Consider the following 19876-nt stretch of genomic DNA (forward strand, 5'->3'; position numbering starts at 1 on the left):
CAACTGGCCTCACAACCGCAGACCACGTGTAACCACGCCAGCCCAGGAGCTCCACATCCGGCTTCTTCACCAGCGGGATTGTCAGAGACCAGCCACAACCAAAGAATTTTGGCACAAACTGTCAGAAACTATCTCAGGGAAGCTCATCTGTGTGCTCGTCGTCCTCACCAGGGTCTTGATCTGACTGCAGTTTGGCGTCATAACTGACTTCAGTGGGCAAATGCTCACCGTTGACGGCTGGAGAAGTGTGCTCTTCATGGATGAATCCCAGTTTCAACTGTACCAGGCAGATGGCAGACAGCGTGTATGCCATTGTGTGGGCATGCGGTTTGCTGATGTGAACAGAGTGCCCCATGGTGGGGTAATGGTATGGGCAGGCTTCAGCTACAGACAATGAACACCAATTGCATTTTATCGATGGTTATTTGAATGCACAGAGATCGTGATGTGATCCTGACGGCCATTGTCATGCCATTCATCCGACGCCATCACCTCATGTTTCAGCATGATAATTCACTGCCCCATGTCGTAAGGATCTGTACACAATTCCTGGAAGCTGAAAATGTCCCATTTCTTCCATGGCCTGCATACTCGTCAGACATGTCACCCATTGAGCATGTTTGGGATGCTCTGGATCGACGTGTACGACAGCGTGTCATAGTGCCTGCTCATTGAAGAGGAGTGGGACAAGGCCACAATCAGCAGCCTGATCAACTCTAAAAGAAGGAGATGTGCCGTGCTGAATGAGACAAATGGTGGTCACACCAGATACTGACTGGTTTTCTGATACCTGCCCCTACCCTTTTTTTAAATGCATCTGTGACCATCAGATGCAGATCTGTATTCCCAGTCATGTGAAATCCATAGATTAGAACATAAAGAATTTCAATTAATATAAATTATTTCAATTGACTGATTTCCTTATATCTGCCACCCTGTTTGACCTATAGACTTCCAACTTAGCATGTAGGTATATTTCCTCATGATAGATGAGGGATAGACAGGCTTCTATTTGAGCCAGGCGCCTATTTCCTCAATGCACACAGCTTTTTCTAATTTGTTTAGTTAATCGTTGAATTCCAGAATTCACTTCCAGCATTTTAATCAAACTCTTCATTTCCTGCACTGCAAATGTTATCATTTACACACTGGGATGTTTCTAAGCCTCTACTTAAAAATATATATATTTTCCTTGACAGAATAATTATTCTCCTTACTTTCGCCACTTAAGTTGTAAAACTCCAACTGAAATGTCTTCAACTGAAATGTATCTTCTGCATTTAACCCCTCTGAATCAGAGAGGTGCGGGTGGCTGCCTTAATCGACATCCACATCTTCGGGGGAACAGTGGGTTAACTGCCTTTCTCAGGGGCAGAATGACAGATTTTTAATTTGTCAGCTCGGAGATTCGATCCAGCAACCTTTCAGTTACTGGCCCAATGCTCTAACCACTAGGCTACCTGCCGCCCCAATTTCTGTACTCCCGAAAGTGTTAACTGTCTTTGTGTTTTTGACATGCCGTTTGGATGTCACTGAGCCCCTGCCACCTTTCAGCAGCTCATCAATCAGGTATTATCCGGTCTGTCAGATTTTGCTTCAGCCTACATCAATGATGTTGTCATCCACAGCTCCACCTGGGAAATTAATCTGAAGGTGGTCTTTCAGCACGTTCAGGCAGCACATCCAAATGTGCCTTTGCCAAGACTGAGACTGAGTACCTTGGGTATGTGATCGGGAATGGCATCATCAAGCACCAGGTGAAGAAAGTCCAGGCCATTGAGATATGTTCTCTCCTCCAGACCAAGACCTCTGAGTCCTGGTTGTTCCATGGAATGTCAAGTTGGTACCGCAGATTTGTCCCTACCTTTTCTGCCAGAACTGCCATTCGTACAGATCTGACAAAGAGAACCTGTCTAAGCAAGGTCCAGTGGAAAAAAGAGGCGGAGACATCCTTCAAGGATGTCAATGAAGCTCTGAGTAAGCAACTTGTGCTGTACAGTCCTGATTTTGACAATACTTTTACCATGCAAACTGATGCCTCTGAGTGTGGTGCAGGAGCTGATATTCAGGGTGAGCCGGGAGACTGCCATCCTATTGCCTACATCAGTTGTTCTCGAGAGAGGCTCTGTTTTCGACAGTGGAGAAGAAGTGCCTGGCAGTCAAGTTGGCTCTGGATTCATTTAGTTTCCATCTCCTTGGAGTTCTCAGTGGAGATGGACCACCAGGCTCTGCAGTGGATGGACAGGATGAAGGACTCGAATGCTCTCATCACCCACTGGTACCTTTCCGCGCAGCCCTACAGATTCACAATCAGCCAAGTCCCCGGGCAAGGACAATGCCACGGCTGATTTCCTTCCCCCGGTGGCCCGACAGCTGGAGGGGGAGTGTGTGAAGGCCACACCGAGGACAGCGCAGTAAAAACTCCTGCCGAACAGATATCCTTTATAATTTATGCACGTTAGCAGTCACTTTACACTATACACATGTTGATACACATAATATAGAAATGAGGACGTGACACATTGCTTTTGTTTCTTATATACCATAACTTAATTGCAGAAATACGATCTTGCCATTTGTTATCATTGTTTCTCTGTTGAATGCATGCTTCATGGTTTACGTTGTCACTGGTGTAATTTCACTCCATCTAACTTTCATCGGTTAACCATTATCAACAAACTGTAAAGGTTCTATATAATGTCATGTTTACCTCCGTGCGTCTGTGGTTACCGGCTCCATGTCTGCGCATCATGGATGCCGGTTGTGTTCTGTTAAAGGAGGTCCGAGCTGAATTTTGATACTCAAGTATAGTATAGAGTATAGAGGCGTTGGGAAATGCCACCCCACCCCCCTGTTCACCACGGGAGAACTCTTTTCCCTTGACATGTTTAAATAGCAAAGTACCTATTAATTCACTGATTTTGTGCACTGCTAATGCCAACTGCTAATGCCAAAATAACTTTGTCTTTCAAATTTGATCAGTACATTCACACTTCATATCATACATCGTGTGTATTTAAAATGAATGTTTGCAAACCTGCCTTCAGGTAGAGAATGGCACTGGCCACTCCCCATATATTCTCTCTGTCCCTTCTTGTCAGTTAAGCTATGTATGTTCTGTTCCTGCACCTTTTCAAAAAAAATATATATTTTTGTAAAGTTGAGACATTTTTCATTTCAATTAATTTATCAATTTCGTCTATGCACCCTATCTCAGTATGGTTTATTTTCTCGAGTCATAATTTGTATTTAGCAAAAACCCTGCATTTTATGCACCCTATCTCAGTATCTCTTGTTGCCTCCTCGGTCATCCCTAGCACCCTGTTAGGCGTGGTGTCACATTGGTAACATGCATACATACGAGAACCTTGTTTAGGCAAAGTTGTATGGGCTATCAATGGAGACATTTTAATATTGTTTTGTGTTATGTTATTCTCTCTTCAGGCGTATGGACATGGAGGACAGTGCTATGGGTTGCCATAGGTTGGACTGTGGGAATTAGTCTTGGCATGCTGTCCTGCATCTATGTGGCCACGCTCCACGAAAATGACCTGTGGTTTTCCAACATTAAGGTGAGAATCCCCGGAGATGGCCTCTCTGTATGACCACTGTCACTTGACTGTCCTGCACCCCACCCCTCGTCAAGTTCATGTTGGAAATCATATAGTCAAGTTGTTAGCAATAACAAATTTGGTTTAGACCGGAAGAGATCTTGATGAAGTGTAACTTCTATGATAAATCTGGAGTCATGATCTATGTCCTTCGTTGGATTCCCTAATGTCATAAACACCTCATGCTGAAACAGACAGAGAGAATCTCTACGTCTTTCAAATCAGATAGACTTTTCACACCTTTTTATAACCAAAGTCATGAAATTCAAGCCAATGGTTGTTACCAAATCCACCCTGAGCCGGTAAAAGAACCTCCCAGAACAGTATAAAAGAACATATGATTCTGTCCAATGATAGTATGTCATGTTCAGTCTGACGTGAAGTGCCTTTCCTATGGTCTGGGACGTCATTAGGTGGACCACATTTTGAGCTTATTGTCAGGCCTCCCTCCTCAATAATTCCCGGGCAATGATTTTGTCACGAGCAGTGGTATTCAACAGGTTTTCCGTCACGGTGCTCTCTTCTCCCGGTTGCTGTGTTTTCTCTGAGAGTCCAGGTGTATACCTCCCACACAAATGCACAGCACGACTCAGCTCACACACGCATCCAAGCTGTGAATAATTTGCCAGTGTGTCATGGAAATCAAAACGCACACCTAATTGAGCTAACCTGCGTGGATGCACATATTTGATTCTATTCGGGTTTCTTGTCTTTGTGTTGTTTTCCAGTTCTCTGCCTCTGTCTATCTGTGAAGGTAGACAGATGTTCTCATTTATAATATATACGGGTCACTTTACAGAGCTGGCAGCAGTGACTCCCCTCTATTCTAACGCCATGTGTTTATTTAACACAGTGTTCAAGAGGATGACATCACTGCACATTGCGAGCCTAGCAGTTTCCTAGAAAAGTGTGTGTGTGTGTGTGTGTGAGATGCCTGATGCCTGTTAATGCTATTCTAGTTGTGGCTTTCTATGAAATCCACACTGTGGAAAAAGCAACAACACTGAACAGCCTAGACGGCAGTGGTATCCTATGACTACCGGGACCACCTTATATGATTCATGATTTGTTCTGATGTCTGGTAGAGATGACCATGATCCGGGATAAACCATGCGATAGAGACATGATCCACTTTTTTCCTCCCCTTATGTTTCATCATCTTTCCTCAGGAACAATCCCTCTTGACTGAATCAGGCTTTAGTGGGGACTTAAACATGCTGATTTATTCATTTCCATTTCTTGGTGCCAGTGGAGTCAGTGGTGATTGTTGCAGTTAATCTATTGTGACTTCAGAGGGCTGCATGGGAGAAGGCCGGCCATGTCTGCTTTGTTTGGGAGTCTGCTCGTTTTGAAAGAGGCCGACTTTAATGATTCCATATGGTTTTTAAGCACGGTCCACATGTTGAGTCAGTTTTGGCTCTACGTTGACTGCATGTTACGGTAGTGTTTCTGAAAGGCAGGCGTGTCACTTAGTTATTTCCTTTGGGACATCGCTGTTCGCAGAGTGGCAGCTGCGCCCAGGCCTACTAAATTCATCACGTGTGAAGTCATGTCGGTGACAGTTGTAGCACCTACCGGAGCTTATTTCAGTCCACTTCTCTCTCTCACTCCGCTTTTGGAAATATTTAAGCGGTCTGAAAAAACATCTTAACATTTTCCAAATGGTGTTCCAGGCTTTTTGTCTATGGCTTTTTCCTTTCTCTCTCTTTTTTTTCTTTATAGATGTGCCGAGAGGTCACCAGTTGTGGGTTTGTTTCGCCTTCCCTATCCGGCAATTTCAGTTGTCTTCCAGATCACGGACCGAGCTGGTCCCTCAGACGTGTTCTCTGCAGATTGTTTTGCTTTTAAAGGCTTTTTAATGGCCTTGTAAAACTAATCTGATTGCTTTCTTTTTTTCTTTTTCTTTTATCAACTGGTTATTAGACATGTTGGGCAGTTAAAAAAGAGTGACTGGGAAAAAAGAAACAGAGAGAGTGGCCTGTTTTTCTCAGACTGTTTGCTGGACCGTGAGAGGAGTGAGCTTGGGTGTAAACCTTGTGGAGAGGTTCTTATCGTGACTCCACCTGGGTACTTTCTCATCAGTGGGTGACTGCTGGATGTTAAGAGACAAGACGTGCATGAGAAACCCTGCATCCAGACATGGAAATACGCAAGAGAGGACTGCGCAAGCTGGCGAGTTACTGGGGCATCTCTCAGGATGATGTGTCTGCTGAAAGTTGTGGTGGAGCACGAGGGGGTTTAAGGGTCAGTGAAAGAGAAGACTCTGGGAGAGATTCCCAGAATTGGTACCGTCTGAGCATTCCACCTCTGTGGCCTTGGCAGACTGTTGTCATAGCAGCAGGGTTGGTATTGGCTGTGCTGACTGGGCTGGCTCATGCCTGGTGTGTTTACTCAATACATGAGAACCTGCTGTGGTTTTCTCACCTCAAGGTAAGCTGTGCTCTGCTGATGTCATCACTCCTGACACGGAGCCCGGTACACCCCTTTTGTATAATGGGATGATGTTGCCCTTTCTGGAAAGTACTTGCAATACAGCTTAACATTCTTTAAAATATTCAACTGTTGAAGAAATGGTCATTGGCAAGATAATCTTTGTTAACCCAGAACTAAAATATTGTGAAATGTGGTTAGACGCTCGATTTGGTCAGATACTCGACTGCAGTACTTTTTTGATTAATTTATTCATACTATTTCTTCCTCCCACAAGATATAGTCCCGACACAAATCTAGGGTTGCTACTCAAGCCAGCTGGTTGTTTGTTCTATCGGTTCGGTTGCCATATTGGCTGGCAACGTTCTTATCCTTTGCTTGCTAGCTAGCAAACTACGGAAAATTTACAGTCAAGTCAAAGAGTGTAGCCATAGTAACAGCAAAGTAGCTGCATTTTCGTTTGTTGAAGCTGTTTTCTAGTGACATTTAATTGGATACATCCATAACATGGAGCTGATGATGCTTGATTTCAGCTGGCAAAGAAAATGTGCTCTCTCTTCAGGACACTGTTATTCAGAGGAGCTAGCAAACAACTCAGCTAAAACAATCACTCTATTGATATTTCTTTGTATATATCCATAATCATGATGCTGATTCATGATTTCCACTGTCTGGGGAAAGAAAGAGAAGCTCCCTGCCTGTCTTTTTTAAAATGTATTTTATTTAACCTTTATTTAACCAGGCTGTCTCATGTCTGTCATCCCGACTCCCAGTATTTCCATTACTATGTGATCACTGGAGATTGTTTCAATGTTCAAATTCAATTTTGCAAATGTTGGAGTGGCTGTATTGTGGTTACATGTTTTCAGTTTTTCTTTTTTGAATTCTAGAAGCTTCTAAAGAGGCGTAATCTCTTTTATATCTTTCCTGTGTGCATCCATTTGCAGGTCTCATACTACCTGTCATTTCCCACAGGACATCAGTAATGTTGCGTATCCAGCACGATGTCTCAGGGGAGGACGTTATATTGCACTTTCTCATTCTTAACCAAACATTTTTACTGCACCTGTCTATTGTAGTCTAAATGTTTATGGCCCTGACGGTATTAACGGCTGTACATGCATTGAACATTTTTCTGTAAAGTTTTGCCATATACAGTGCATTCGGAAAGTATTCAGACCCCTTGACTTTAAATGTGATATTTCAGTTTTTTATTTTTTATTCTAAAAACCTGTTTTTGTGGGGTATTATGTTTAGATTGATGGGGGGGGGGGGGGGTATTTAATCAATTTTAGAATAAGACTGTAACCATAACAAAATGTGGAAAAATACTTTCCAAATGTACTGTACCTGTTTTCCATATGAATAACTCATCTTTTGTTTTTTTTATATTGTTTCATGTTTTGTAAATGTATTTCCATCTCTACTTATATTTCAGGAAGTTGAGCGTGAAATCTCCTTTCGGACAGAATGTGGCCTGTACTACTCGTACTATAAACAGATGTTGAGAGCTCCCTCCATACAGCAAGGTATGGTACGATGACCGTTACTCCCTGCACGCCACAGTAGATATAGGCTAGCCCCTCCTACTCCCACATTCCCCTCAGGATATTCTACTGGTCATCTCAGGGGAAAGAACACAGAGGCCACTGAGAATCATAACCTTTTATGGTCACAAGTGCTCTTTCAGAACTCAATGCCCTGGAAATGAGCCCATTCACTTTTCAAACATTTCCTTCGCTCTGAAACCGGACAGTCGTCTTATCGCCCTCATCAAATTAATTCCCCCTGTTTTAATTATGCAGCGTTTGCCGAAATAAAGGTCCTTAAATAGCGAGACAGAGGGCATTGGCATACCCCTCGGTCCACACGTCTGTCTGGTCGGGTCCCTTCATCATTATGTAATGGGAGAGGTATTTGACCAATGGCTTGTTATGTAACCATGGTAACAAAGCTAGTTAAAATGGAGACAATGAAATGGCAAATGGCATTGTAAGTGACCTTAGTCATACTTTAATCTTTTAACAGGGACCTCTCAGGGTGGGGTGCTGTTGTATTTATGCATGGATATTGCTCAGTCATTTTTGCCTGGCTCTAATCAAAAGCATACTCAAAGTTGTGATGACATTGCCAGGGCTGGAGTGAAACCTCAGATCTTTATTGCTATTTTCGAGGTACTGTTTGCTGAAACCAAACGTAATTCAATAACGCTCTTGCCCAGCAGACTGGAAACATGATCACACTTTGTTTACATGACTCCATCTGCCCAAGTTAGAGTGATCCCAAATGTGGCATTAGTATCTCAGATCCTATAACTCTGGAGAAGTTAGATCCTATTTTATTTTTGAATGAGTTGCTGCATTAGACTACATACTGAAAGTGGACCAGGACAAGTTACTGTCCAGTGAAAATCTCACTTTTTAAAAGTTAGACCGTTCCTGAAAAATGCTTGCTATTTCCTCGTAAAGGATGATGACAAGCTGGCCAATCAGTAGTCTACTTACATTCATATTTTGAATGACCGGTTTACACCTACACCATAGAGTAGTTAGGAGAAGGACCTCCCCTGGCCGTTGGTGTCCGAAGTAATTTAGCCATTCACTGTAGCCATTGACACTCTGTAGAGTTGCGATTTTTCTCTAGTTTTCTTGTGTCAATTATCTTGTGACATTCCTGGATTACTCATTATACTAAGAAAGTCAGATTTAATCAACAAATACGACAGTCCTTTAAAAAAAGGTGAAGGGTACAAGACTGTATGCATATATGGCTGTGATGGCAAAAATCACTACATATCCCATCGAGCCAAGCGGGGAGAGGCTGCCCGTTGTCACGGTTCCAAGACCAGTCAGAAACATCCAGCTAACCCTACGCCAATGATGCCAGTGGATCTCAAAATTGAACTTGGATCCGTGCTAAGTAGCAATGATATCCTTCGCCGCCATTGTTTTTACAACACAACAGGTAGCTCAAACCAGTCATGACTATTCAACAAAACAATAAATCAGTTTTGAGTTTCTTTCCAGCGAATTTCTTTAGTTTACATGATTGTACGTATAACTAGCAAAGACGTTTTGAAGTTGAGGGTGCAGTGTTTGGCAATGAGGACAAAAACTAGTAGCGTACTTCAGCTAGTTTAGCCAGGGAAAACCGGGGGAGGATATAGCTGGGCGCACATGTGCACTAGGCTAGTTCAGGGCACAAATTGTAGTTTTTATTATGCCCTGATATCAGGAGCTGGCGGCCAAAAGTTTGAACAATTCAGAGACTGAAACACATACATCAGATGACAAATATTTAAGGAGATGCGAATCGATATACAATCCCAAAATCAGCTGTCGCTGTCAATAGTGAAACCAAGCTTCAAGTGATGTTCGATTGAACCCGAATCCAGAAAATGAATGGGGAAGTCATTTCTGGGCACGTTAGACTCCTCCTCCTCACCACTTTGTCCTGTTGTTAGTGTACACCTATACCATTCCAACACAGAAAAGCTGCCTTTTAACATACCAAAGTACCATATATCTATATATTTTTTTTGTTGTCAGGATAACTATTTCACTTCTATTGTAATTAATTATAGGTCATCATTCATAGAAATCTGGAAACACGGGACAGTTACTTTTAAGAATGAACCTCATTTCTGTCTGTATGCGATCAGGTCTTTCAGAGCTCATCAATGATAATGCCACTGAATCCAAGAGAACCATCAACCTCCTGCGACGCATGAACATCTATCAGGAGGTGTTTCTAGGTGTTCTCTATAGGATTCTACCCATACAGGTAACACAGAGAGCCCCCGTCTACTAACAAGGCATTTCAAATAATAATGGAGATGATTGATGAGATGATTGGTCATTATTTCATGGTGTGTGTGTTTGTTTCAGGCCTACCTGGAGCCAGTGTATTTCTACATCTACACAGTGTTTTCCCTCCAAGCGGTGTATGTCATAGCCCTGTTCATCACCAGCTGGCTGCTCAGTGGTTCCTGGCTAGCAGGGGCTCTCACTGGAGTCTGGTACATCCTCAACAGGTATACGTCTCATCATGCACACCCAACTAATGATTCATTGAAAGGCTAGACGTGTTAGCCTGGTCCCAGATCTGTTGGTGCAATTTGCCTGCTCCGTTGTCATTCTCAAGCTAAACATGACTCAAGTCCATAAGGAGTTGTTGGCAAGAGAGCAGAAATGGACTCGATCACAGGTTATACAATTATAGCTACTGGACAAACTTGATGTCCTACTGCAAGCTGTCACAAGGCCAATCCTAAAATGCCCACTTCGACCTAAGACCTGAATGGACAATTAAATGGTGGTGCTCTGTGGTTGTGTTCCAGAGTGGACACAACGCGGGTGGAGTTCACCATCTCGCTCAGGGAGAACTGGTCCCTGCCCTTCTTCGCTCTCCAGATAGCTGCCATCACTTGCTACCTGAGGCCTCACCTCAAACCCATCCAGCAGGTAGACAGTCACATATCACCTAGCAGAGGACACCATCATCTCCTCTGTTCTCTACACGCGTACAATTAGACTAAGTATCTTATAAGTTGTTTTGAGGTCTAGTGGCTGGTTCTAATGGGATCTGTGTTGTCCGTCCACTCCTTTCCTGTGAGCAGAAGGTGGTGTTGTGGCTGATGTTCCTGGCCACGTTGTGTTTCTGCCTCACCTGGCAGTTTAATCAGTTCATCCTGCTGGTTCAGGCTCTCATCTTCTTCACCCTGGACTGTCTGGACCTCATCTCCACAGAACAGGTCTGTGACATCATTCCTCTCTCATCATGCACATCACCATCACAGCATTCAGACATATATATATATATATATATATATATATATATATATATATATATATATATATATATATCTGTGTGTGTTGTATTATTTTGTTCCTGGGCCGAGATTCAATCCGTCACAGATTAAGGACCTGTCCATGATGATAGAGAGACCACGTTCCCTGTGGATGGCAGCTAAGGCAATCACAATTGAGGGTTAGAGTTGAGCCGGGATGTGCCCATGAAGCTAGGTTTATGGTTTTGGTTCAAATACAATTTTACATGCCAAATAAAACAGGTGTAGACTTTTCTGTGAAATGCTTACTTGTGAGCCCTTTCCCAACAATGCAGAGTTAAAAAGTAAAAAAAAACAAACAATAGTATATACAAGGAGTTATGGTACCGAGTCAATGTGCAGGGGTACGAGGTATTTGAGGTAATATGGGCATGTGGATTGGGGTAAAAGTGACTAGGCAATCGGGATAGATAAAAAACAGAGTAACAGCAGTGTGTGTGTGTATGTGTGTGTTGGAGTGTCAGTGTAACGTGTTGGTAGAGTCCATTGAGTTTGCATAGAGCCAGTGCAAGAGATTCAGTGCCCCAAAAAAAATGCAAATAGTCAGGAGCTTTTTGGTCCCAGACTTGGTGCTCTGGGTACCACTTGCCGTGCGGTAGTAGAGAGAACAGTCTATGACTTGGGTGGCTGGAGTCTTCGACAATTCTTAGGAGCTTCCTCTGACACCGCCTGGTGTAGAGGTCCTGGATGGCTGGGAGCTCGGCCCCAGTGATGTACAGGGCTGTATGCACTACACTCTGTAGCGCCATATGGTCCGATTCCAAGCAGTTGCCATACCAAGCGGTGATGCAGCCAGTCGAGATGCTCTCATGGTGCAGCTGTAGAACTTTTTGAGGATATGAGGGCCCATGCCAAATCTTTGAGACTATGGTTAGGGCTGAGCCAGGGTATGGACTTTGTAGCTCAGTTGGTAGAGCAGGGTGCTCGTAATGACCACCTTTGGATAAAAGCGTCTGCTAAATGGCATATGTTATTACCGGTACCTCTCTCCAGGTGACCTGCCTGTACCTAGTCCAGGTAAGCAGCCTGCTGTCCGTGTGGCTGCTGCAGTTCTGTAACTCCATGATCCTAGGCTCTCTGGCTCTCAGCTTCATTGTGGCCGCTCTCTTTGTCAAGCACTTCCAGGTGAGACCAAACACATACCGTATGTTCCTCTTGAAACCCCAGGGATTTGACTGGTTTGTTTTACAGTCTTGATATACAGTAAGTCATGACACACTGATATACTGTTTTGTATTTATGAATGCTCTTTGTCTTTGTGTTTCATGGAGAGAGGGCTGAAGACCGGAGGTCTCGCAGCGCGGCTGGGAAAGCTGCTCCTTCACACCGTCCTCGTCCTTGCACTAACATTCACTATTAATTATTTAGCCAAGGTGAGCCCTGAGACTTGTACTACATCCTCCTCCCTCCTCCTGTCACCAGGAATGAATAACAAGTCGTCTATGTGTGTTATGAGCTGTGGAGAAGCCAGGAGAAAGGCACACAGGAGTCAGGAGGACATCGTGAAAACATTTATAGTACCAGTCAAAGGTTTGGAGACACCTACTCATTCCAATGTTTTTCTTTATTTTTACTGTTTTCTACATTGTAGAATAATAGTGAAGACATCAAAACTATGACATTAACACAATGGAATCATTTAGTAACAAAAAAGTGTTAAACATACCAAAATATATTTTAGATTTTATATTCTTCAAAGTAGCCATCCTTTGGGATGCCGAGTGGCGCATCGGTCTAAGGTACTGTATCTCAGTCCCACTACAGTCCCTGGTTCGAATCCAGGCTGTATCACATCCTGCCGTGATTGGGAGTCCCATAGGGCGGCGCACTGTTGGCCCGGCATCGTCCGGGTTTGGCCAGGGTAGGCCGTCATTGTAAATATGAATTTGTTCTTAACTGACTTGCCTTGTTAAATAAATAAATGTGTACACCCTTGAGGTTCTCTCAACCAGCTACACCTGGAATGCTTTTCCAACCTTCTTGAAGGAGTTCCCACATATGCTGGCTGCTTTTCCTTCACTCTGCGGTCCAACTCATGCCAAACCATCTCAATTGGGTTGATGTCGGGTGATTGTGGAGGCCAGGTCACCTGATGCAGCACTCCATGACATTCTTGGTCGATTAGCCCTTACACAGCCTGGATTCATAAATTCAAATAGCAATTTGACCATGAAGGCCTGATTCACACAGTCTCCACTGAACAGTTGATGTTGAGATGTTTCTGTTACTTGAACTCACTGAAGCATTTATTTGGGCTGCAATTTCTGAGGCTGGTAACTTTAAGGAACTTATCCTCTGTAGCAGAGGTAACTCTGGGTCTTTTACCAAATTGGGCTATCTTCTGTATACCACCCCTACCTTGTCACAGCACAACTGATTGGCACAAATGCATTAAGAAGGAAGGAAATTGCACAAATGAACTTTTAACAAAGCACACCTGTTAATTGAAATGTATCCCAGGTGACTACCTCATGAAGCTGGCTGAGAGAATGCCGAGAGTGTGCAAAGCTATAATCAAGGCAAAGACTGGCTACTTTGAAGAATCTCAAATCTATTTTGATTCAACACTTTTTCGGTCACTACATGATTCTATTGGTGTTATTTTACAGTTTTGATGTCTTCACTATTATTCTACAATGTACTTAATAGTACAAATAAAGAAAAACCCTTGATGAGAAGGTGTCCAAAATGTTGACAGGTTCTCTATATCCAGCTGTTTCAAAATACAGCATATAACTGAAATTTACATGGGAATAACAATGCGTCTGTAATGTACTTTATGTTAACTTGCCTCTAAGGAATGTTGTTTTTAAATGTCTGGCTGTTTCATGTTGACTCAGACATGCATAACCTGACCTTATCTCTTTCCCTTGTGTATCTTCATGTTTGTACAGCAAGCGTTGCAGCTCCGTTCTGATGAACACATCTTTAAATTCATAAAGTCCAAATTTGGCTTGGGCCCTACCAGGTAGTATACACTGAGTTCCTTCATCGTGTTTTAATTATTCACTAACTGACACTTATTTAGTGTAGAATCCTGAGATGATAAAACCCCTTTCATTGATCGCATATTAAATGTAATTTATACACACAGAGGAAATGTGCTGTCGTATTTCAGATTAAGTATCCAGCAAACTGAGGGAAACAACTATGTCAATACTTAAAGCCAGTGTTACAAGAGCTTGCCAACATCTCTCTCTCTTTCTATGTATTTTTCTCTCTCTCTTTCTCTCTTTCTATTACTATTTCTCTCTCTGTGTGTCTGTCTCTCTGTGTATCTGTCTTTCTCTCTTTCTTTCTGTCTTTTTCTGTCTTTTTCTCTTTCTTTCTCTCTCTTTCTCTCTCTCTCTGTGTCTTTGTCTCTCTCTCTCTCTCTCTCTCTCTCTCTCTCTCTCTCTGTCTTCATGTGTGTGTGTCTTTCTTTCTGTCTGTCTCTCTGTGTGTCTCTCAGAGATTTCGATGCCAGTCTGTACCTTTGTGAGGAAGCCTTTGGGCTGCTTCCCTTGGACACATTTGACCGCTTGGCTGGCACTCTGCTGGCATACCCTTACCTCGTCACCCTGATTGTGCTCCTGGTGATGCTGGCGCTGGTAACACTGGCCAACCTCTGGTAAGTTGGATATCCTCCCGTGGCCGTGGACTGCGAGTGACGTTCGGACACAGCCCACATATGGTTGAGTCATGGCCCGTACATAACGGGTCTCTGGCTTCCAAGCGCCATCAGCCTTAGTCCCATGTGCATATTACAACGCTTATCCACATTTTTTGTTGGGTTGTTATTTATTTTCTTCTTTCTGTTTCCTTTAAATTCCTTCACCATCTGTCATGCTGAGGCCTGTCTTGTCTGGCTTCAAAACACTGAGATAGAGTAGAGTTCAGGAGGTTGCTTGTTGGTAGCCCACACATCTATGACATCATTATTATTTTGAAGTAGTCATTCATTCATTCATTCTTAATAATTAGTGAAGAGGATCTCCTCCTTTTTGAGTTTGTATGTGCTTTCTTTAGATGGTTTAGCAACTGACGGGGAGGTAGACGAGGAGGAGACACCGTAGGAGGGTTGAACGCCAGTCTCTAGGGTCGTAGTACAGTATGTACATAGAGCCCACTTACTACTCAACCACAGTCTTTGCACATATAACAATGTTTTAGCCACTCGTATGCCACCGCTGTCAGTTAGTTCCGTAATTCTCCAGCTGTGTGGAGACCTAATAGAACGTATTGAGGTAGTGGGTGGCAGGCAGCATCCCAACAATCCTCTGAGTCCTCTCCCTAAGGCCCTGTGAGTATCTGAGCATGTCACGTCTCACTGTGTGGTTCCGTCCCTGTTTGATGAGAGAGAGAGAGAATCCCGCTCCTATCTTTTTGTCCTGTTCTCATTCCAGTTATCAGAACCCAGTCTGGACCCCCAGGCACTCAACCCTCGCACAAGCTAATCATTACAGGCTCATTTCAGATACACCAGTTAACCTTTTGGAGGAGAGCGAAAGACAAACTGAATAATCTGCCTAATGTCTCCAGCCCTTGCCTTTATGTATTATGCATCAATGTTATTCTCAGTGATTCTTCAGCGGTCGGGCGGCCGCCGAAAGGCCGATGCGAGGCGCGGCCGATCTGTATGCGGGCAGATGTCGCCTACAATCTGTTACATACCGTCTTCTTCGGCCTCCTGGCGCTCGGCACCATGAGGTGAGCTCCGCTGCTTGTTCAAGATGATATCTCTCCCGACAGGTCTGGAATTATGCTGAATAACCAACATCTACTTTCTTTATCTCTCTCTCTCTCTCTCTCTCTCTCTCTCTCTCTCCTTATTCTTTCTGTTTAATCTGCCCATCTGTCCTCTGTCTGAGTGGCCCTCCCCAGGTCTTTCGTTTTTTTCTCTCTCTCTCCAAACCGCTCTTTCCTTATCTGTCAAATGTTTTGATTACACACCATTTCCAATTTGTGATGTTTATTTTGCTGCCCCCGTAATATGAGGAGAACGCTGCTGATAATATCCTGGCAATGCAAAGTCCATTTTGCAAAGTTAAGGAAAAAAAGTTTAAATAAGGTTGTTCTGATCTTTTTAAAGACACTGTTCTTCTCTCTCCAGAATGAAATATCTGTGGACTGGCCATATGTGTGCCTTTGCTGCCTATGGCGTGTGTGGCAAGGAGCTGTGGTCCCTCTGCCTTAACATGATTCACTGTAACACTAAAACAAAGGTAAAGGCAACAGCTAAGGCAACTAAGGTTTCTTTTACAGAAGCATGAGCACAGTACCTGTTAGCAGGTTCTGCATTCCACCGTGAGATGGTCCAGTCCTACACTGAGGCAGTAGGAACACGTTGGAATGGTAGCTCGCTTATACTGTGCTGGGCAGTTACAACCTCATCCAGTAGGTGGCAATGTGGTAACAACCAACTAACACCAACATGTCTGTACAGAGAAACTAAATATCACAACGGATTGTAATGTTCACCCTGGTAATTTTCTCTCTCGTTTTGCAGCTGAGGCTGATCAGGTACACGCTTCCACTTGTCATTCTGTGTTTTCTATATTACAAGGTGAGACATTTGCCTTGCTATTTCATCACAATTTGCAGTACAATATTTTCTCACCCACAGAGATTGCAGTAACTGTGAACTGAATTGGAGTTAAAAATGGAAGCAGCAACCGGCTGGTGACTAGTGTGTTAAGGACTTTGGCTCTCTCTATCAACTGTACAGAGACATTGGCAGTCACTGGGATGTGTGAATGGATGCGTTTGGTTTATATGGAAGTGATTATTGTGAGCTGATGTGTTTCTGTGGAGTTTGGTTATCTAGAGTTGTTTTCTTCATGCCGTTTCTCTGTAGTTCTGGCCCAAACTGATGACGGAAGTATCAGAACTGAGAGAATTCTACGACCCTGACACCGTTGAGCTGATGACCTGGATTAGGTATAAAATCCGATGGGTTTCTGCTTTAAATGTGCGCACATACGCAGACATACATGCACACATGGGTAGATGTCAAAACAAACGCAAATCAGGTTAGCTTTTGTTCCACTGATCCAAATTCCACCATCGTTGCCTGTGACTGCATTTGTTTATGTGAAATGTAGATTTGATGAGCTGTGGCGCATGAATAAGTAATGGAGGTCTGGAGAGGACCCAGCTGTTGGCAGTGGTTCAGCCCGTGGCCCAGGCCCCTGTGGAAGGGTTTTATCAAGCCAATCAGTCCTGATGTGAACGGAGATGGAGGGGAATTTGGCGTGGCTCCTTGGCTCTGAGAGAGACTGACTTGGGAGGACAGACCTTAAAAAGACTCTGTGAAATAACACAGGCTCTCTGCCTCCAGAGAAAATCCAATTTGCTCGGAGGATTAGCGTGTCGAGTTACCTTCACTGGTGCTAGCGCATTAAGCCTCTTGCCATGCGCTAATTACATTTAACATGAAAGAGTTAAGCAGTGATCGTGTTTCATGAGACTCGGCATAGCAAAGCTGATCTTCTTTGTAGATTATCACAAATTCAGAGGGAATGTGAGCAAAAAAAACAGGAAAAAGATATTTCTGTCTCATTCACAGTATTTACATGAAGTACTTGTTGGTTTGTGATGGTAATCTTGCCGGGGAATGTACTTGAACATACCATGCATCCATGGGTGCTTTTTAAAAACAGTTACATTGTAACAAATCGGAAGAGTTCAGGAGATTTAATCAAGAGACATTAAGGAGAGAAGAAGAAGCAACACAACGTACAGCTCCTGAATACTGATGTACTCCTGCTGAAACATCAATACATTCGTGGGCATCACGGTTTGTCTAGCAGCTCTTCTGGCAGCCTGGACTTCCTTGATGAAACTGGTTTGCTGACGGTTTCTTTTTTAAAGCCGAGTCTGTAGTTGTGGGTCCCTCCAGCTGCCTCATGCTACATGCACATTCAGAAGTCCGTGGTAGCTCGCCATTATGTGTGAATATGCTTGATAATTTCTCTCTCTTGACTTTGCTGGTTCCACGCTTGATGGTGCCCTTTTTAAGTTGTGCTTGTCATTACTGTCTTGGACAGCGTTGTGAGGCACCGTCATCACAGACACCCTTATCATTTAGAGCATTGGCTGCCATGCAATTAATTTCCCCCCTTTTGTTCGGTGGTTAATATTGTCAGGCCATCCTTTGATTCTGGAAAGCTGAGTTATTTCAGAATGTTGCCTTGTTTTTGAGTAATGAAGACAAATGACGCTTTTGTTTTCCCAGGGAAACTTCTGTAGCTGTAAGAGCGGCTGTGATTTCGGTTCACTACTGGAACAAAGAGGACGTTTTCACGCTGTAAACTGTGGATTTCTTCGTGTCTTTTCACACTCTCGTATCCTCTACTTTCATCTCTTTGCTAATTGTCGTTCTGTCAGCTTGACTTTTCTCTTCCTTATAATTTGTCCAAATTAGAAGTTTTCCCCTTATTATACATAGTCTCCAGAGGATGTCAGTAGCAGTAAGTAAAACTATGTCTATCCTCGTATGAACCACAGTTATTCCCCTCCTCAGGATATTATCGATAGAAAGCTTGTATCTTCGCCCACTGTGAAATTGCTTATAATGAAATTTTGCCAACCCTCCCTCTCTCAACCGATCAGTCAGTCAATCAATCATCATCACCCTCCACTCAGTCTCCGAACTCTGTGGCGGTTGAATTGGCCATTATAGTGGCTGGTTGGTGTAACAGCCGATATCTGTGGTGATCCGTCTCTTCTAGCTGGGAGCAGAGCAGATCGACTAGTCAGATAGGATGAGCGGAGCTGTAGGATCTTAGGATGGACGTGACAGGCCCATCTCTGTTTCTATCTCCATCTCTGCCGTACCTGAGCTCCCTACAAATCCCAGCCGTTAGCATCTCGGAGCTGTTAGCATCCCCTTCCCTCCCGTACCTGCCTCTCTTGGACTCGTGCTGTGTAGACATTACTAGGCTATCCTCCTCCTCCAGTCTCTGATTGGTAGACACTGAAACTTTCCACCATTCTGTTCTCTCTCTGCCCGGCAGCACTGCCACTTTAAAGTGTGCATCAACAGGTGTACAATGCTGTTAATTTACTGCATGACATAGTCCCACCTCTGCATGTAGCAGAAGTAACGCATAGGCACATTCATGCATACCAATTTCACGCTTAGTCACCATCCGTGTCCTCCACCACCCACTATTAACCACATTAATACGTTTTTGTAATGTCACCGGGGCGGCAGGCATTTTGCTACCAGAATATACATCTGAAATGAAATAGAAATCAGCTGAGGTCTGAGGAATCCCACTTGAATATGCAGTAATTAAACACACACTCCCCCGGAGAGGAGGAAGTGACCCGGAAGAGCATGTCAGAGGTCAGCCCCATCACCTCATCACACACAGCCCAGGGTGGCTGGCGATTAGCCCCGCAAGCTGCTAATGTTCCTAGTGGGGGGGTGTCTCAGTCTATCCCCCTTTTTTCTGTAATGTGGATTTGAACGGCATATCAACATGAGGAATGGAGGAAATAATAGCTGCTGTGGAAAAGGCTCTGCTATGATCTCTTACCGAGTTAGAGAGTGATTTGATTTCCTTTTCTAATATAGATAATACAATGGCTCCTCCACCAGGGAATGAAACTGAAATAATTTAATTCAGGGAATTAAACTGAAATAATTAAATTCTACCTGTGTGTGTTTGAGCAAACACTTTCTTGTGCTCTTTTGTGCCGTTCTCGGCTGCCTACTTTGATTTGTGAAATACCTGAACAACAGCTCGACAGGTGGTTCTCAACCAACTATGCACACACTGTGCTGCTTGTTTCTGCTTGAAATGACCTGATTCCTCAGTTGTTACCAACAATTACCACCGATATAATTGTTACTGGAAATTGGTGCTGTGAGTGGAAACGTGCGCTCTCTCTCCACACGAGTGTATCCATGCAATCAGACTTGCCGGGTTGAGGGAGAGCGTACATAGCCCAGATTGTAAACATAACGATTGTTCTGTTCTCTGTGTTGTGGCTCGTG

At 43.7% G+C, this 19876-nt stretch overlaps 1 protein-coding gene across 9 annotated transcripts in view; it reads left to right on the forward strand.

Annotated features, from left to right (window-relative positions):
- The window catches only part of LOC110506384 (protein C-mannosyl-transferase DPY19L3), a 40374-nt gene that overhangs the window by 13800 nt on the left and 6698 nt on the right, over positions 1 to 19876 (forward strand). For 4 of the 9 annotated variants that reach the window (XM_021585962.3, XM_021585963.3, XM_021585965.3 and 1 more), the window contains 14 exons: positions 3445 to 3572; positions 7480 to 7570; positions 9703 to 9824; positions 9929 to 10074; positions 10381 to 10504; positions 10660 to 10794; positions 11884 to 12015; positions 12162 to 12263; positions 13785 to 13858; positions 14342 to 14500; positions 15451 to 15579; positions 15983 to 16094; positions 16379 to 16435; positions 16727 to 16809. In XM_021585962.3, the coding sequence (XP_021441637.1) occupies positions 3445 to 3572; positions 7480 to 7570; positions 9703 to 9824; positions 9929 to 10074; positions 10381 to 10504; positions 10660 to 10794; positions 11884 to 12015; positions 12162 to 12263; positions 13785 to 13858; positions 14342 to 14500; positions 15451 to 15579; positions 15983 to 16094; positions 16379 to 16435; positions 16727 to 16809 (1594 nt within the window). Of the gene's footprint in view, positions 1 to 3444; positions 3573 to 5126; positions 6042 to 7479; positions 7571 to 8587; positions 9006 to 9702; positions 9825 to 9928; positions 10075 to 10380; positions 10505 to 10659; positions 10795 to 11883; positions 12016 to 12161; positions 12421 to 13784; positions 13859 to 14341; positions 15416 to 15450; positions 15580 to 15982; positions 16095 to 16378; positions 16436 to 16726; positions 16810 to 19876 lie in introns of those variants that run through there. The other 5 variants (XR_016492233.1, XR_016492232.1, XM_021585961.3 and 2 more) reach the window with 5 other exon arrangements.

Source organism: Oncorhynchus mykiss, chromosome 26, assembly GCF_057628025.1.
Source record: "Oncorhynchus mykiss isolate SJ-2025 chromosome 26, ASM5762802v1, whole genome shotgun sequence".
NCBI classification, from domain to species: Eukaryota; Metazoa; Chordata; class Actinopteri; order Salmoniformes; family Salmonidae; genus Oncorhynchus; species Oncorhynchus mykiss.